At 39.4% G+C, this 20,400-nt stretch overlaps 1 protein-coding gene across 3 annotated transcripts in view; it reads right to left on the reverse strand.

Moving 5' to 3' along the window:
• The window catches only part of MTUS2 (microtubule associated scaffold protein 2), a gene marked incomplete at both ends in the record, with an annotated part of 339,837 nt that overhangs the window by 133,307 nt on the left and 186,130 nt on the right, over positions 1-20,400 (reverse strand). For all 3 annotated transcript variants that reach the window (XM_084235099.1, XM_084235098.1, XM_084235097.1), the window contains one exon: positions 18,876-19,037. In XM_084235099.1, the coding sequence (XP_084091225.1) occupies positions 18,876-19,037 (162 nt within the window). The remainder of the gene's footprint in view (positions 1-18,875; positions 19,038-20,400) is intronic.

Here is a 20,400-nt window from a genome sequence, read left to right on the forward strand (position 1 = left end):
CATAGCAGCCTCCTATATCTTCTTGTCTCCAGTTAGTTCTGCTCCAACTCATCCTTCAGGTTTCTGGAAGCTGCACCTGTGCTCTGTGGCTACACTTTTTTACATTTATAGGTTGAATGCTTTTTACCTGTCCACATTCCCCACTAGACAGTGCCTAACATGAGAACATCTACTCAGTAAACATTTTATACGATGAATCAGTCATTATTACTAATCAATCATGGTCTTCCTCTGCGGAAAATGAAATCAACCTTGAGATTAGGTGAATTACAGACATCTTGAAACCATTTCTTACTTCCTCTTTCTCCTTTCTTCTCTAGCACCTCATCCTCCTCACATAATAAACAGGTACATCCTAAGTGAGTAATGAGAAACCACTTTATATGCTTTTAGAAACAAAATAAGTAAAGCTCAGACATGATGAATGTGTGGGAAGAAAGTAATGCAGGGAATCAAGGCATTGCATGATCTACTAGGAACTGAGAAAATGCTAATAAGTAAATCATGGTGGGAAAAAATACACTGTGTATTTGAAACTACACAAATAGCTATTTGGGTTTTATTCATTGTGGCAATTTCAGTTAAGTAAGTCAAAAAGAAAGAAATGGTCTGGATTATTTATCTCATTGTAACCAAATAATTTATTTTCACATTAGTACAAGAAGATTGTGCTTCTCAGAGCTAACATTTTCCTTATATAAATAAAAAATCTCTAACACAATCTATTTAGTATTAAATAAGTACTTCCATGCTAGAGTTCCGTAGTTTTATTAAAAAGGTGGCAACATGTATTTCTTATTTTCTCAACTATCATTCCTCAAAAGATCCCAATCCAATCTTCCTTCCCTCCTTCCTCCCTCCCTTTCTTCCTCATACATTTATGGAGTTGCTCCATTGTACTTGATATGGTATTAGCTATTAGAGAGTCCAGGTGAAAATAGAAAATAATCTTATCTCCAGAAATTTACCAATTAGTGGAACATGAAAACAAGTAATGATGAGAAAATGTAACAAATGACAGCCCAAATGTCTGGATAATGATTTCTCTCTGGGAGGTTGTAGGAGGAGTCAGGCAGGCCTTCACCAAAGAATGTTAGCTTTGAGCTGATACATGAAATAAGTAGAATTACCAAGAAGGAAAAGGCACAACAGGGAGGAGGCTCTTGTGCAAAGGGACAGCACATTCGGGGACAGCAGGGTGGGTATCAGACTACAGGGTTTGCTTCTTGGGCTCAGCCTCTCCTGTCTCTCTCTGATCTCCAGCCTCACTAGGTCAGCTCAAATAATCTTGCTCACTATTCCTCCAACAAGTCCGAATTCTCCTGAAAATCCAATTTAAGGCTAAATAATACTGCTTTTCAATCAAACGATAATTATGTCATATATATGCCTATTTTTCAATAAGCTCAGCTTGAGGTTGCCAATAAATGGAAATGGTGACTAATGGAAAAATATAAAGTAAACAGAAAGTTGAACTGGTTTCGGTTGTTATTGATTATAGTTTTAACTAAGTTATCTGGCAGAGATGACAGATCAAGACTCAGTCATCAAATATAAACAAATATATAAATAGTTCTCTTTTTTATAAAATGATGCATATTTATTGTAGAAAAATGAGATCACTTTTTCCTCCTCATCATTATATTTTTACCCAGAAATAACACTCCGATCTCATTAAAATGCATTATTTCATATGACTACATGTATTTATATATATTTTCCTAATAAAATGCTATTTCAAGCAGTTTATATTGTGCTATGTGCTTAAACATATTTGCACCATTTAACAAATACTTATGAAGCAAACTTACTACCCAGGAAAGAGCTAGAGCCTCAGAACTATGCTGGCAAGCTACAGCTTGTCATGTCTCAGGTCTCTTCTTTCTCATCGGAGGAAAACCACTGTCATGACATTTTGGTCATCACTTTTGCTTTTCTTACTAGTTATGCCACTCCACTGCACCATGAAACAATAGCCTTAAATCTATAAACTATATCAGTGAAATCACACTGTGTGTATTCTGTTGTCCTGCAATTTTTACTAAACATTGCATTTGTAACTACTCACCCTATTGTAGCATGTAGCCAGAGTTCAACCTCAATGCCAAATACTGGTCCATTCTATGCACACTTATGTATTCATTTATTCTTTCATTGATGGCATCTGAGTTGCTTCCACTTCCAGTTTTTAGCAATTATAAGCAATGCTGTTTGGAACATTCTGGGATGGCTCTTGATACACGTGTGTATGTATTTTCATATAGCGATTGATAAACATAATTTGTCGCTGAAGACTCTACGAACTTTGCTAGATAATGCCACACTCTTTTCCAAAGGGGTTGTGTCCATTTACCCTTTTCCCACTCAGTCTGTATGAGTTCCTCATCTTCACTGGGAAGGTCAGATTTGAAACATTGCCATTTTGATAGGTATACAGCTGCCTGTGGTTTGAGCTGTATTCTCCTACTTATTAATGTAGTTTAGCAATTTTTTTCTTTATGTGTATTGGACACTTGATTCCCCTCCCCTCTTTTCTCTGAGCCTTTTTTTTGCACTGAATGGTGAGGGTTACTTGCACTATAATTTTGTGACATTTTAAAAAATTCAATATGATATGATCCTCTTTCATATTATTTGTCTACAATATTTTTTCAAATGTAAGCTAATTACTGACTTGGTTGTTTAAATGATAGCTCACGGTTGAGGTACTAAACACTATAATACAGAAGCTGTGGTTTTAAATATCAATTATCTTCAAGTTGTAGCTAGAAGTAGGTAAAAGTCATCATGGGAAAGCTGTTTAGTAAATATTAGCATACTTTGTTAAGGGTCTGGACACCCAGCTCTACTGTGTGACATCTCACCTGGTTAAACTCTCTAAGCCTTGCTTCCTCCTGTGTAAAATGGGTGATGATAACAGTAACTTCTCCTTTAGGTTGCGTGAGAAGTGCTTAGCAAAATGCCAGTCACTTATAAAGCATCCAAAACAAAAGGTACTTATTAGCAGTATTAACTTCATTATTTTGTTTATTTAAGGCCAACGGGTTACAGCATTTGTTAGACTATTAAAACATTACCAAATGATACTGGGGTTATTATCCTTTCACCAATGAGGAATCTGAGGTCGGAGAGGTCAGCTGTTGAATCAAGGTCACACATCTATTAGTGGTACCATTGCTTACTCCTTGTTTCCTGTGCTATGCAAATTCTATGGGATAGAAACTAGCAATTCATTAAAGATTATTAATAAAGCTGTTCCACTCACTGTATAAAAATCACGTGGAGATAGAAATATATCCAAGGTGCTTTTTTTTTTTAAACCTAAAAAGATATAGCCAATTAAAAACAAAGGGTCCTATAACTTATCATTTTTACCCAGGTCATGTTCAGGAAGCACTGCACACTAGCAGCTGTGGAAGTTTGTCTTCTGTGGACTGATGCGGGTCACAGCAGCTGTGTGAAGAGACCGTTGTTGTCAGAACCACCCCATTCCAGAGCTCCAGAAAGAGTGCTGAGTACTAATACCAGCTTTCCAGTCAGATGCCCAGGCTTGAATCCTACCCTGAAATTCATTTTTGTCACATTAGCAAATAACTTGTTCTTCTAATCCAGTTTCCAATCTATAAAGTAGTGTTAAGAATGTACCTGTGAATCACAGGTTTATAAGTGAAAATAAAATGAGATGATAGGTATTTCATACATTTGGCTATTGATGTTACCCCACAATGAACTACAACCTCAGTTTAGTTGGCGCAGGGGTTAAGCACAACACTGAAGTTATCCGCAACCTCTGCAGCATGAGTTGGATCCTTGGCCCAGGGAGCTACCTACATGGTGCAGCAGACCTCTCCTGTCTTGCCCGCTGCTCCCCTCAGCAGTGTATTTCAGTCAGTCTGCTTGTTCTGCTCCCCACTCTGTCTCTGGTAAATCTTCTTACCCCCTACACCTCTGGCCTGTGTCCCAGTTCTTGTATGCATAAATAAATAAATCTTAAAAAAATAGTTATCCCATGGTCCCAGCTCAGAAACACAGCATGACGATATCATATTACTGTAAGTTTCATGTAGTAAATAATCAAGCATTCTAATTTATTCATTCCCAATCCAAGTACAGACAGTCAACAACTTCTAGACCAGATCTACTGCTAGGTGTCAGGTGGGCATGTACTGATGTTCAGTATAGGAGCCAGACGACTTTGGTGAAGTCATAAACAAATGAGATAACACATTAAATTGTTTTTCTTTATCTGACACAAGAAAAGTTCTATGCTCGCTCAGATTCACCAGGTGCATCCTCTCACCTGCCCCAAGAGCTTTACAAAATAAATATGGCTTCCTTTAAAAGAAATAATTTTACTTGATTTATTCATGGTATTATAGTTTATGGAATTTTAAGTCATTGTCATATTCAGCAGTCTTAAATAATGATCAATGTCATGGTTAATCAGCCAGTCTTCCAATGGGTAAATGAATATAGGATATTATAAAAAAAGAGGTTTTTGAACAAAAACAGATCTAATCCCAAATTTTAGGTTGGCTATACATAGAAATGTGTCACTGGGAAAGTCACAGTTTCCTCACATTTGAAAATAGAAAAAGAGGCACTCCATAGTGTTGCCCTGGTATTTAGAAAGAGGGTGAGTTTAACTCACTTAGAGCTGTGTGGCACATTACATAAGGCAACAAACTAGAGAGCATATGCTCTTGATGGTGTGGAGAGCCTCAAGATAGGCAAGTACCCTTGCTAGTGCAGGACTCATTGTAGCTATACAAGAAAAAAGTGGCCATCTTGAATGAGAACCCAATGGTCAGCAAGTGGTGAGTGGCAGGGTAAGGAGAAGGGTGTAATAAACAGAGGGAACGGTGAGTGAGGAAAGGTGCAGGGTCACACAGTGGCATAGCTTATTCAAGGAAGTGGGGCATAAGTTAGGAGAGGAGCTGAAAAAGGACAAAGGTAGAACTCAGAACTGAGTATCAGGCTTGGAAGTTGGGATCTGCACCCGGAAGCAAAGGGGAGCCACTCCTAAGCAGAGGAGTGACAGGACCAGATTTACTTTCTTTTTTAAAAAAATGTATTTCTTTATGCATACAACAACTGGGATACAGACCAGAGGTGTGAGGGTGAGAGGATTCACCAGAGACAGAGTGGGGAACAGAACAGGTGGATTTACTTAAATACACTGCTGAGGGGAGCAGCAGGAGAGAGACAGGAGAGGTTTGCTGTGCCATGTGGGTTTCTCTCTGGCCAGGGATCAAACTGGAGCTGCAGTGGCTGCGAATAGCTTCATAGGTTGCATCTTAACCCCTTGCACCACCAGGGAGGCCCAGAACCAGATTTACTTTAAAGGTGAAAGGACACTGCCAGCAATGGGGGCAGGTGGGCTTGAGAGGTTTAGACTCTTGTCAGCTAGGCTGATTGGGTGATTACTGAGCAGCAAGTTCTCAACAGAAATATGCTGATTGATGACTTAAAGATGAAAGATATGAAGACTTTGCAGTGTCCAAGAAATATGATATGCTTTCTCAGTCTGCCTAGAAAATGGATAATGGATGACCGGCATTTGTCTTTTTCTAATTATATTTTCATTGAATTTTCTACCCTTCAACCTCCCTATGAAGACAGTAATTAGTAATTGGTATTTCATCAATGTAAGATAACTAGGATACATAAGTCTGGAAAGAAATGAAAAGTTTTAAACCACGACATGCAATTAAAAGTTCCATGTTCATCATGCCAAGAGATTGGGCTACAACATGGTGGCAATTAGCATAACAATGCATTTATATAGTCGACAGAGTTCTGAAACACATAAATGTCTGAAGCACAATGGAAAACACAGCTCAAAAAGACCATTTGCATTAATTACTGCTGGACTAATTCCATAACTCTTCGAGGCTGACAAGTAGTGTGGGCCAAAATCAGGTATATAACCTTTTAGATATAATATGTGTATCTCCTCTTCAATGAGTTAGGTGTTCATGCCCTACTTTTGCGGAACAAAAGATTTCACCCTAGCCTGCGGGTGGTCTTAACCCCATGGTGAGTCACGGCATTTTATGAATTCTCCTGAGTGGTCCTGCGATTCTTCCAAAGCATCTATAATATTATTCCTGCTGTTGTCTCAATGAAGAGTTTGAGAGCAAAGCAGAAGAAAAGATAAATATCTTTTCCCTCACTTGGACCATTCTGTGACATTTCAACCATAATTGCTAAATAGCACCCTAGGACACTAACGTGGCAACAGATGATGAGGTTATTAGAATTTTAAACTCCAAAGCCCTAAAAAAATCAAAATGTACCAATTAATTGCTTAAAAGGCAATCTTTGTGTAATATTAAAACCAGGGGGGGGCTCACCAGTAAAATTAGACACTGATGAAGTTGCTCTGAATTTTCTAAGATTTATTTATTTATTTATACAAGCACTGGGCACAGCCAGAAGCGCAGGAGGTGAGAGAATTCACCAGAGCCAGAGTGGGAAACAGAACAGGCAGACTGACCAAACACACTGCTGAGGGGAACAGCGGGTGCAGCAGGAGAGGTCTGCGCACCATGCGGGACCCTCGCCGGCGGTCGGGGATTGAACCCATGCTGCAGAGGATGCGGCAGCATTGCAGCCCAGTGCTCAACCACTGTGCCACCAGGGGAGGCCCTGCTCTGAATTTTCTGTGTGATTTTTTTCAAGTTGTCAGTCCTCTGAACCATTTCATGGTTTGCAAATTTCTCCATCAAAAGAGTGAAAATGGAAAAGGGGGGATTATATATTTTCAAATTAGCAATGCATTTAATTGTTAACTTGGTCTAGTTCTAGATTTTTAAGGGGAGGGAGCCTTGGGAACTCCTAATATTTACAGAAAAGGAAATTCATGCTGTTCACCTGCAGGGAATGCTGTTCCCTACCATCACTGTCTGATTTCTATCATTCTTTAACTGTTAGCCTGCGTTTGTTCTGCATTCTACATTAGGTCCACATATTATGCCTTCATTGTACATTCATTTCCTTTCAGAGCACTTAGCATACTTGTAATTAAATAAATAAGTGTGTAAGCACAAGTTTCATGTTTCTCTCTCCTAACATACTATCAGCTCCACAGGGACAAAGACGGTATCTGTCTCATTCATCTCATTCATCACGATTTCCCCAAGCACCCACACAGCACTAAGTTCAAAGAAGGCGCTTAGTAAATATCTGTTGCATGGATTGGTGCCCATGCAAATTTCACCTGTCCTCACTCCCCTGGATGACTGAGAATTGGTTTTGGTGTCACAGACTGTGGTTCACGCTTCCTGGCCTGTTGTGAAAGGTTAGGAACCTCCTACTTCCAGTCAGAAATAACAGCAAACAGGCCCTCCAGGATCCCAAGGAACTTGACTCTGCAAGACAAAGGGGAAAGTACCCCTTGGTTCTCACCAGACATTCCATACATCACCCGTCCCCCCCCAATCATACTTCCCTGCCTCTGGGATCTCATGCAGAAGCATGGTCTCAAATTTATTGCCTTTATTTTTCTCCCACAAAGTATTTCTCCCTAAATACTTTCACTCTCTGATAGCTTCCACTATCCCCAACCTATTGCCAGTCCTCCATTGGCTTCATAATGGCAAATAAGTTGAAGCTGAGACTGCAATTGAGACTCAGCCTCAGGGAGAACACAGTCAACACCAAGCAATAACACTGTCTGCATGGAAGAGCCCAGCGGCAGCCTAATTGCTTTCAGTTTGCCTCCATCAGGCCCCACCCTGGGAGGTTTCTGAACACTCCTGAATCAACCGGAGCTTCCAGAGTGCGAGGTGTCATGACTTTAATTATCAGAAAAGTCCTTGCTCTTAGAACAATTTATGTTCACAAAGCATATATCACTTGCCACAGTAAGAACAACTCCCCGAACTCGTTTAGACCCAAGATTCCAGTGGCAAAGTGATCCCCTTTCTTGCCCTATCTTTTCTTAAGGCAGGATATTTTATTTCAGCAAGTTCATCCTCAATTTTTTCATTTAATATGTGTTCAGAGAGGGGAGCTGATGTTGGCCATCAGCTGAGCATGTTAAGGATGTGCTCTCTGGCAGCTGTGCGCCCCCAAGTGCGCAGTACACATATTCTGATGATGTTGAACAATATTTTTACTTGTGTTTTTAATTATAGTATGCTAAGAAATATATAAATTTATGGCATTTAATGCAGAAATAATAATCTTCTCTTTAAGAAGTAAAATTCATTTTTATGACAAAACTGGAGTTTCTGTAGCTCATGGAATAACAGCCTTACTATTCCGAGAATTTTTTCCTTTAGGGAGAGAGAGCCCCCAAAGAACAAAAAATCAGCTGTTTACCTTCTGTGTAGCCATCTGAGTTCCTTCTATATCTTAGTCCAAACAAAGGAATTTTATTTTCTATAACACATCATGTCAACATGACAGAATCAGAGGACATATCAACCAAGATGTGCTATCTTCAGATCAATATTTCCAATTGAAAATATCTTCCTACTTGCTACCACAACGACAAACCAGTTAGAACGGTCAACAGGTAAAGTCCGACTACTATTGTAAAATTATATGGATCAATGCATAGGTGAGATCTTGTACTTGACATACACATATCAGAAAAGCTTTTCATGAGAAATTTGAGAAATAGAATCACCGACGGGCTAAAGCTAAGATTCTTAAATTCTTGGCACCTTCTCTTTACACAGTTATGGAGAGGATGCTTAATTCTCTTCCACTAGCACTAGATCTAACACACTTTGCATTGTTACCACACTGATGTCAAAGAGACAATGATCATTATTAACTTAACTTACTGTGATGTCAAAGAGACAATGATCATTATTAACTTACAGAAAGACAAATTAGGAGTGAATTGTATTTTACATCTCCTAATGGGCTTTCAGCTTTTGTCTGACAACCAGGGGGAGCAGGGCATGGTGAGACTGCAGAGATATTGTAGGGAATCTGGGAAGCTGTATGTGAGGTTGACAGCATTTTCCTGGAAAGACTAGTCTTTCCTGGAAATACATCTAGTCTCCTAGATGTCTTTGTCAATGATAGTCACTTCAGTACAATGTAAATAACTGGCCTCCATCTGAGCAAGAATATTGAAGCAACATAAAACAGAGGCCCGGTACATAGGTTTTAAAGTCAGACAGAACTAGGTTGATTCCTGCTCTGCTGGAGGGCAGGGGTGATGGCAGTGGGGGAAGTGAAAGCTACTTATTTTTTTTAAATCCCAGTTCTAGAATTAAACAAGGTAGAGTATATAAATCCCTAAGCATACTGCATGGTACATGGAGAATGCACAATAAGTATATTTTTAAAAAGGAAGAAAGTAACAAAAGAAACAAAACCTTAACACAATACGAACATTGACAAATAGCTTTTCAGAAGATTGTGCCAATTTACATTCACAGCATTGCCACATGAATGTTCATTTGCCATATTTTTTACCAGCACTGGCTGTAATAAGTCTTTTTAATTTTTTCTAAATCAGTATGATAAAGATGCTGTTTCATTAAAAAATGTAATGTATGCAGTTAATAGTAAATTTGAAGTTTTTTCTATATATTTTTGCTCACTGACCACTTTGTATTTCTGTGTGATTTATATATTCAGATCTTTTACCTACTTTTCCAGTTGTTATATTTTTCCGGTTGATTTTTAGGAGTTCTTTAAACTGCATGCTTATTAGTGTTTTGCTGCAGCACTAACCCTTCTTAATTCTATGATGTCTTTCATTGTAGAAAATTTTAAACTTTATGTAAAGTTCAAAAAATGTTTCCAGGTTTCATACCATGTTTAGAAAGAGTTCCCCTATTCTAAAATTTAAAACTATTTTTAATGATTTTATCATTTGAAAAGATACATTTAGAAGCATACAATTAAATTTATCCATTTTTCTATTTAGTGTAATTTTTTTAATTCAAAGAATTGAAATCTTACAAAGTTGTGCTAGAAACTATTTTTCTTTTCTAATGAAGTAACATGCTCTTTTGCCACAATTGTGTTTCACTTGCTCTTACAGCCAGGAAGCTCTAGTTTTTTCAGACTTTTCTCTTTTTTTATTACTTGGATTTTTCTCTTTGCATTTGTTTTTTTGTGCCCTTTATTGTATGTAACCTCACATCTATCATTAATCATAAAGTGATTAAGTAATAAATACATTAGAAAATGTTTACTAGAAAATGATAAAATAATAAATAATAAAACCTATTCTATTTAATTTAAACTTTTGCATATTATTCCTTTTTAGTCCAACTTACTACGAATTCTTAGTCTGTTGCAGTAACTGGAATCAAAATGATAAGATTACAGATCTCTTGCTTTCACTCCTATCATTACTTTACAAATCTGTTTACCTTACTGTGAGCTCCCCAAGGCTAAGGACTGTTCTAATTATCCTTGAATCCAAGTCACCTATGGCTTAAAGCAAGTACTTGGATTGTTTACTGAATGAATGAACCAGAAAAAGTCACTCACCAAAAGATTACATCAGAAATCTAGGTTACAGAAAACAGCCCATGATACCCAGATACCCAGATATGTTCTATGAGTGCTTGTTGAACTTGCATCTTGATGAAGTAGTTGAACAGATGACCCAAAGAGATAGGACTTCAGTCATTATTAGTCTGGCATCACCAAGGAAAAGCAGCAAAGTATCATAGTTTCGTGTTGTTTCCAACAACATGAATCAAGACAGGGGTTGGCAATACTTGAGTCATTAAAAGAGCCAAACATCTCATAGTCCTAAGAATGCCAATTACTTGGAATTTAACTGTAACCTGCATGCCTGCCTTCTGCTTCTTTGTTCACTTAATGGCAGAATGAGGCATTAATGAAATGAAATGAAAGCTGATTTTGTTTTTTTTTTTTTTTCAAGATTTATTTTTATTTTTTATTTTATTTATACAAGCACTGGGTACAGTCAGAAGCGTGGGAGGGCGAGAGAATTCACCAGAGCCAGAGCGGGGAGCAGAGCAGGCAGAAGGACTGAAGTACACTGCTGAGGGGAGCAGCGGGCGGCAGGAGAGGTCTGCACACCATGTGGGACCCTCCTCCGGTGGCTGGGGAGCAGCCAGGGATAGAACCGGCACTGCAGAGGCTGCGGGCAGCTTCGCAACCCAGCGCTCAACCGCTGCGCCACCGGGGAGGCCCTGATTTTGTTTTAGAAACTAGATTTCATTTCTTTCCTTTTTTGTTTTTAATGGAAATAACATTAATTTACAATGTTATTTGTGACTTAGTGGTATAGGATCTCCTTCAGGTGTTGTTACCACACCATACCCACCACCAAAATACCCAAAGTTTTCCACTATGGTCCACTGTGCTCCCACTCAAATTGTTAGCCTCAGTTCTACAGATATCTATGGTTTGTTATTGGTTTATCTTTGTCTGACCCTTTGTTTTGTTAGAAATTAGATTTTATTTAAATTAGAAATTCAAACTGAAGGAACAAATGCAAAACTAAAATTCAGTAATATAATTTATCTTTTAGCAACATAATTTTTTTTTAATAGAGGCATGTTTTATTTATTTATTTATTTGTTTGTTTGTTTTGTTTATACAAGCACTGGGTACAGTCAGAAGCGCGGGAGGGTGAGAGAATTCACCAGAGCCAGAGCGGGGAGCAGAGCAGGCAGAAGGACCAAAGTACACTGCTGAGGGGAGCAGCGGGTGGCAGGAGAGGTCTGCATGCCATGTGGGACCCTCCTCCGGTGGCCAGGGAGCAGCCGGGGATTGAACCGGCACCGCAGAGGCCGCGGGCAGCTTCGCAACCCAGCGCTCAACCGCTGCGCCACCGGGGAGGCCCCCAGCAACATAATTTTGAAATACAAGAAAGACTTAGGTGTCAGAGTTAGATAAAATGTGGAAGAGAAAGTCCTGGAATCCTTAAAGTGAGTATCCTTGCTTCATTTTCCCAATCCACGCCCTTCCCTGATAACTTAATTCTACTTTTCTCTGTTTTTTTTGTTTTTTTTTTTTTAAGCAGCATGCGTGTTCTCCTTCCCTGAGCTGGGGAACTAAACAAATACCACCTCTCCTTCACTGATCTTGTTCTCCTGATGATGGGGAAGGAAGGACAGATACCTTAGGCCAGTTGGCACTGCAGCCTCAGTCACCTCATGGGGTCTGCTGGGCTGAGGCCGAGGAAGACTAACACAGCTCAGCACCCTGTGTTAGGGGCTGCAGCTGCCATTAGGGGCTCACAGGGGTCACAGCCAAGGGTATACAAAGGCTGATGTGGGGTCCTCTGGCAATAAAATGAGCACCAACTCCTTTGAGTCCATGAGGGGGAAAATGTAAAAAGAGTTTTATCTTTTGAAAATCAAATATAGAGCTTAAAGGCAACATGGAAATAAGTTTTTCAGCAGAGTTGGGCTAAGATGGGAACTGGGTCCTCAGAGTGTCAAACCCACTGTTCCAGTGGTTGGCTGGCCTCACTGAGAGCCCGGAAGTGGGGAGGGCTGCAGCCATCAGAGCTGCACCATAATAAAGGGGAGAGGAAACTGGAGAAACAGTATGTGACTTGGGGAGCAGCTGTCGCTGTTTCTGCACAGTGAGGCCTCTGTAAATTGCCAGAAGTACTAAGAAGCCAGCATCGTGGTGGTTACCTGGACAGTGACTGTAAGCAAGTTCCATCCAAATAAAAGTCTCCAATCCCAAACTTCCCTGAGAGCTCAGCTTCTTATTTCCAGATGCCTACTAGACCTTGTTATCTGGGTGTTCCCCATGCACCTCAAACTCTTCTCATCCAAAATAAAATTTGTGGCCTATTCTCTATCTTGCCCCTCATCAGTCTCACTCCATTAGTTTTGGGCAATATTAGCCATCCAGTTGTCTGATCAGGAACTCTCCAGACATTCCTTACCAGGCTGGACACAGGTCAGACTGTATAAAAAATAGTACCTTATACTGTTTATCAACAATGTCTCAGTAATCATTTATTTGTCCTTCTCTGTCATCACTCTGTGAAACCTTTGGGGGCAGGAATTCCATCCTACTCTTCTCCCCAGAACATTCTGTTTCCCAACATAGATCCTCTGCGACCAGGATACTGAATTGGTAGAAGAAGAGAAGTCATACAATGTGCTTTAGTCAGATGAAGAAAGGAAGTAATTGTCATCATCCTAAGATTTTCACCTAGAAGAGCAAGTCCAGCAAATTCACTGGCTATCTGTAGGACAGACAGCCTGAAAGAATATTTACTTCAGTTTTCAACAAAGAAAGGAATGGCTCGTTATGAGAAGGAGTAAGTCAGTACAGACTTTTGCCTCTGGAGAAAATAACACTGATACTTTCACTGCTGGCAGGGGAGGGGAGGAAAGATCATTTCGAGGAGGTTCCACGTAAGGCAAGAGAGAAACCCTGGGATCCATTCTGTCTACCACCATCCCCAGCTTACCCCATGAAATCTGGCAGTAATTGACACAGTGCTGCCCACAGGTTGAATTCTGATCCACCCCCGAGTTGGGTATTTATAACATTATGGAAAATGCTCTGCAAACACACAAAAGATATGATTATTTCTTGATGCCACTTCACGATATTGGACAAGCCATTTTACCCTGAGCCATTTCATAACATCTATAAAGTAATACCTTCCCTGCATCCCACTCAGGGATTTTGTGAAAACAAAATTCGATCCTGTATATTAGTGTTTTACAAAACAATACAAGGTGGGAGACAATTCTTGTTGTCAAGATCACATGGTTTTCAAAAATCCCCTATGGAACTGAAATACTTGGGAAATTAATGGAATTTTTGGGTTTTAAACATAGTTGCTGCTTATCCTCTTTCCTCACACCAGAAATACCTTATTCCAATTTAACCCGGACTAGCTCTTCTAAAACAGCAACTCTATAAATTTTTATATGTTATTATGTAACAATTTTTTTGAGACCAACAATTTTTACATTAATGTCGGTAGTTTGGAAACATAGGACCCTCCCCACCAGGTATCACCACCATAGTGCACCCCAAGTCACCCATAGCCCACCCACATAATCTTGTGCTCCCTCCCCTCTACACTAAAGTTGAGAGGATACCCACTGCCCCACTTCAACCAGTAACTTTTAGCTAATGCTTTATCTTCTATAGGACACTGAATCTGTTCACTATATCCTGCGTTATTCTGAAGCAAACCCTAGATAGCAGACTGTTCACGTGTTAATTTTATGACTATAAAAAAAAACACAAATATTACCGTAACACTCAAAATGTTAACAATAACTCCCAAACTCATCTAGTAGTCAGTGTTCATATTCCCTTAGTTATCTTGTAAAATTTTTTTTTGTTTCCACAGTAGGATCTCAAATAAGATCCATACTTTGTAATTGGTCAACATGTCTAAGTTTTATAAATAATTAATCAGCTCCCTCTTAATCTGCTTCGTACCTCCCAATTTTTTTTGTTGTTTGTTTATTGTTTGCTTGCTATTTGGGTATTTGGGATTTTTGCTGTTGCACTGTTGAGTAAATCAGGTTTGTCAAATACAGTTTCCCAGAGTCTGGGTTTGCTGACTCTATTTCCCTGGTGCTTATTTAATATGCTTCACTGTACCCTGTATTGCTAAGAAATTAGTAGCAAAATCTAGAGACTATACCAGATTCATTTCCCCCAAGACTAATTCACAGATAATGTTACATATATTTCCATCAATATAGTTTATAATGTCTAGTTGTCTCTTTCAATTGATGATCATTGGCTTCATCCACTGACTCATTAGAAGCTGTGAAAAGATGATGTGCTACTTTATCTTATTTATTAGCTAAGGTGTACGTGAAGAGAAACTTCCCCTTATCATCTATTTGGTTATTTTGAGGTATAGAATAAAAGAAGTAGCTAAAATATGTTGTTCTTTCATTTTCAACATACTTCAAATAGTGTAGTTTCCTAACACACTCCAAAGTAACTGGCTTTTATTTTTTGCATCATTACACTCTCATGGAGACACATGTATTTTGATGATCCACTGAGCAGCTATGCATCATTAATATCCAGACTAATTTGTTTTTCTTTCTATTCCTTTTTTCAAACCAGTTAGAGTGTATTTAATTTGACTCTTACTTTTTTTGATACAGCCTTAGAGGTCTTTGATATTTGGATTCTTCTTGGCTTTCTGGTATGGCAAGAGGTTCTGGGATCTATGCTTCCTGCCCTCAACTGGCTATTCCTTCAAGGACTCCTGTCTCCCTTTAATGGGAAATGCATTTAGGATCACAGTCTGGGCCCTCAGGTTTAATCATCCTTTATAACTGGGCAGAATGAGTAATTTTAAAGAACAATTTCAGATGAGTTCAGACTTTATCCCATAATATCCACATCCCATTTATACCCTAATCCATGTATTCAGAAAAACTGTCGTTTGAAAATTGTAACTCCAATACTACCACCAATAATATAACTACTGAAAGCAGTTTAAGATTTTTTTGCAATTCTGTTTGAACAAACAGTGCACACGATCAGGGGGCTACAATGAAACCACTGGTTTTATAGTCACTTGGAATAGTTCTCTGTGTGTTCATGCCACCAACAGGTCACACAATTACTTTGATTTATGATTTTTAGATAGCACCTCTTAAAATTTAGTACTAATCAATTTACAATTGTGTAAAATATTTATGGAATTTCAAAGTCAAATCTTCAGGACAAGGTACATTCAGTGTCTATCTTTTATTCCTAGTCCCTTCATTCTATTACTTCTTTTCCCCCAAGAGACAATAATTTTTTAAAAAGTCAAAAAATTTCTTTTTTTTCTATTTCACAGTAAATTTTCATTGATGTAACATCGGTTTATAACATTATATAAGTTTCAGGTATAGCTGTTATATTTTGATATTTGTATACACTATATCATGCTAGTCTCGTTTCCATTCATCACCATGTAGTTTTGTCATTTTTCTTAATATAAGCAGACACAGATTTCATTATACAGATAATTTCCTGAATGTTTATATTAAAGGTAACCTACTATAGATGCTTTTCTTTGTCTTGTCTTTATCACTTAATGATATCTCCTGGAACTCACTTTCCAGCAGTGTAGAGAGATTTCCCCATTCTCCTAGCAGCTGTAAGGTACATCTTCCTGTTGGTGCATCCCAATTCATTCAGCTAGTCTCCCATGAGCGAACATCTCAGTTACTTTCAGTATTTTTCTATTTCAAAGAGTGCTGTAATGAAAAACTCATCCTGTGTATTTTTGCGAGTCTGCCTTTGTCAAGAATTTCTAGATTTGCAATTTATTAGATATTAGATTTATTAGATATCACCTTCATAGGTGTATTATTTTATATTCCCACCAGGAATGATGAAAATGCCTCTTCACCATTTTCAATTTTTTGCCTTTACAATTTTTACATTTTACTTACTATGAATGAAATTGGCTATATTTTTATCTGGCTAAGTACCATTTTAATTTCTTTTTCTAAGAACTGTCTGTTCAAATTCTGAGCCCACTTTTATATAACGGTTCACAAAGTGTGTTCCCTGGACTAGCAGCAGCAGCAGCAGCAGCAGCAGCACTTACAAATGCATGTTCTCAGGCCTCAGAGACCTAGTAAATGAGATACTGAGGAGATGAGGCTGAGTAGTCTGTGTAGGCTGTGTTTTAATAAGACGTATAGGTGGTTGTGATGCACTAAAGTTTGAGAAACACTGATCAATACGGTTGATTCAGCAGCTGTATTTTAACTCACTGTAAGCTTGTCTAGTCATTTTCTATTTATTCATTTATTTATTTATTTATTTATTTAGAAAAGATTTATTTATTTATGCATACAAGAACTGGGGTAAAGGCCAGAGGTGTGGGGGGTGAGAGGATTCACCAGAGACAGAGTGGGGAACAGAACAGGCAGATTGAGTGAAATACACTGCTGAGGGGAGCAGCGGGCGAGTCAGGAGAGGTCTGCTGCACATGTGGGTAGGCTCCCTGGCTGGGGATCAAGCTAGTGCTGCAGTGGCTACAGATAGCTTCATAGATTACGTCTTAATCCTTTGTGCCACCATGGAGACCCTCATTTTCTAATTAAAGCAAGACCAAATTGCTAATAACGCTTAACCAAAAGTTTAAAGTGTCATGTGATGTCATTTAATCATTTGTCCATTCACTAACGAATAGATGTCAGGTATCCACTGGGAGTCAGCTAATGTGGCAGGGCAACAGGGAGACTGTGTTAAATAAAACTAACACAGCCACTGCCCCCAGGAGCTTTCCTTGCTTCCACTATGGAAGAACAAAACTAAACAAGTAATTTAAGTCTTAACCAAAGGGGATTACAAAGTGCACTCGCATCATAGAGCAAAGGGTACCAGTCAGTCTAGTGACTAGGGAAATGCAAATTAAAATAATTTGGAGATAGCATTTTATTTCATCAAATGGACAAAAATTCTGAAAAGGAGCAATACCTATTTCTAGTAGGGATGTGGGCGAAAATGTGAACCATGTGACCTTGTTAGGAAGTAACCCAGGATATCTATTAATGTGTCAACCACAGCAATCCCCCTGCTGGGAATCAATCCCACAGGAAAGTAGGCTACTCACTCAAGACTACTGATCACAGCATTGTTTGTAGTGCAAATACTATCAATAGTTACAAAGTGAATGTCCATCAGTGGGGGTGGTGGTGGGGTGGTGGTGAGTAATGCCTGTTATTTCCACACCAGGCAGCCATACTCATGTCACTGATTGGAAGGTATTTCTATGATAGACTCTGATTAAGGAAAGCCACATGTAGAATGTATGATGCAGTCTCATTCTTAGTAACTCGCATAAGCCCGTATGTGTGCATGTGTATATATGTTGGCATATGATTATATGAGCATAGATGAAATATATGGAAGAATGAATATGGGTGAGCCATCCACTGTGGATAAGAGTTCAACATCCATTCTCCCTCCTTCTTAGTATACCTTCTTATAGTGCAGGGGGTAGAGGGCTAAGAGTTGCATGCTTGGACATTGCTGCAGACAAACAGATGCCATTTTATGAGCTATGGGAGGAGAAAGTAGGACAGGCCCACAAGTGGGCTGCGTGGGCATAGCTGAGTTCCCTGAATCCATTACTAGTTTCATGGGTGTACAGGCTCAGGGTATCTGTTTTCCTGGCCTGGATTGAGGTGGCACGGTTGGCTCTGCAGCCAGCCCTTCTACAGTAGCTGCTGATACCGAGACTCCAGCTTCGGTGGTGTGAGCCTAGAGCTAGCAGCAGGAAAAGACTCCCAGTTGTTGCTGAAGAAGCAGTTTCCTCTGGGGTTCTGGGCTCATTGCTGGAGATGCAGCCGGGAGCTTGTTCCTAAAGTCCTTCCGATGATTTCCTCAGCACATGCTTCTCTGAGTCAAATGCCAATCTGCCTAGAATAGCTTGATTTTTTTTTTTGCAATTGAAACTGGTAATTCAAGTGAAGGGAGTGAGAAGCAGTTGTGAGAATATAAACATATGGCTATATAAACATGCCTTGAAAATAGTGATTTTATTATTAATTTTATTTATTTTTAAAGATTTATTTATTTATACAAACTGGAGTACAGGCCAGATGTGCGGGAGGGTGAGAGAATTCACCAGAGACAGAGCGGGGAACAGAACAGGCAGACTGATGAAATACACTGCTGAGGGGAGCAGCAGATGAGACAGGAGAGGCCTGTGCACCATGTGGGACCCTCGCCTGCTGGCCGGGATTGAACTGGCGCTGCAGAGACTGCAGACAGCTTCACAGCGCGGCATTCAACTGCCTGCGCCACCAGGGGAGGCCCATTATTAATTTTAAATGTTATTTGAAACTCATCTATTATCCTATCTAAATAACTGATGTACTCAGGGACTTTCAAAAGACATTTTAATGTAGAGAAGGCACTGCATTTTGGAGGTTCTCCAAGTCAGGAAGTCTTACCAGCAGGTGTGGACATGGACTTTGGAGCTGGAAGCAAACTCCTGCGGGGTGCTGTTGTGCTGGAGGATGCTGGAGGGGCCACCCGGTTGGAAACCTTAGGTGTATCTTTGGAAGGCAGAGCTGCCTTCAGAGACGGCTGGTCTTCATTCCCAAAGGTTGAACCTGTGGGAGGCAGATAGTGTGTTAATTACAACTTATGAAAAATGGATGGACCCCTGCACGCCACTTGCAGTTTGCTAACCAATCCCAACGTCATCTGCTTTAGGACTTGACCTGACTCTCAGTGAATAGCCTTGAAAAGTCTTCCTCTGGGACCAGAGAAAGAAAAGAGCCCCTCAATCACCATATAGAAATCTGTCCCTCAAGTCTATGTGAGGGGCTCCACAAAAGACAAGAGCAGGTCACTCCTGACAAGCTGACACTTGTGCACCTACACACACAAGTTATTTATGTGGGCGTGTAACCTGTATTTATGTGATAAACATTTTTTACAAAACTCCCAGAAAATGAGCAATACTTTTTTGAAAAATAGTATGAGTCACCCAGGGAAGGTGAGAATATGAATATTCACAGGCACATCAGTAGTCCAGGAAGCTTATTCAGAGCTCCCTGAAACCACATTCATTTCACCTTCAGAATCCCTTTGAAATTCATGAACCTTTTTTTGTCTGAAAAGCTAAGGCCTCACCAAACTGAAAGGGCCCTGAATGAGAATCTAGTTTATCGCAAAGGCAGATGACACTTGTGGATAATTTCAATTTACTATTCAGTGTAGTACAGGAAAGCTTATTTATACCTACTGCCCTGCTTCTCTGAGGCTGTGGCTCTGCGACGGTCACACACTGGCATGTGTGTCAGACTCAAATGCACAAAGTTGTTGTGACCCAAATTTTCCTTCTAGATTTCCCTAAACTTACTGTGGTATATACATTTGTAATCTCTTAAAGGCAATGGCACCACCATCTATTCCCTGTCAAAGGATAAATTTTATAAACACACCTCTGAGTACATCTGTGAGGCTTTATCTACTAAATTAATTTAATCTGAATGTACTGAGGTTACTGCTTATTTGGAAGAAAAATAATCCAGTTAGGAATGTGACCATTTACTATGGATAGTAACAGGTAGAAAAAGTATATAGAATTTTAGTGAAAAGTTAATATTTTCACTTTCAAAGGTTAGGCACACATTCTATTTTAGATAGGGTCTGCATAAAGATGGTAACATTATTAACATGACTCTAGTGTTTAAACCATTTGGGAGTTCCACTCAACCAATTAGAGTAAGAGACTGCAGCTTTTTTTTCTCTGAAAACTTTTTTCCTGAAAGTTTTTTAAAATTGAGATTTGTTTTGTTTCTAAAGAAAGTGTATTTGGGGGGCCACCCTGGTGGTGCAAAGAAATAGACACAGCACTATGAAGCTATCCACAGCCACTGCAGTATGAGTTTGATCCCTGGCCAGGGAGGTGACCCACATGGTGCAGACCTCTCTGACTTGAATCTGCTGCTCCCCTCAGCAGTGTAT

Source organism: Talpa europaea (genome assembly GCF_964194135.1).
Source record: "Talpa europaea genome assembly, chromosome: 6".
NCBI classification, from domain to species: domain Eukaryota; kingdom Metazoa; phylum Chordata; class Mammalia; order Eulipotyphla; family Talpidae; genus Talpa; species Talpa europaea.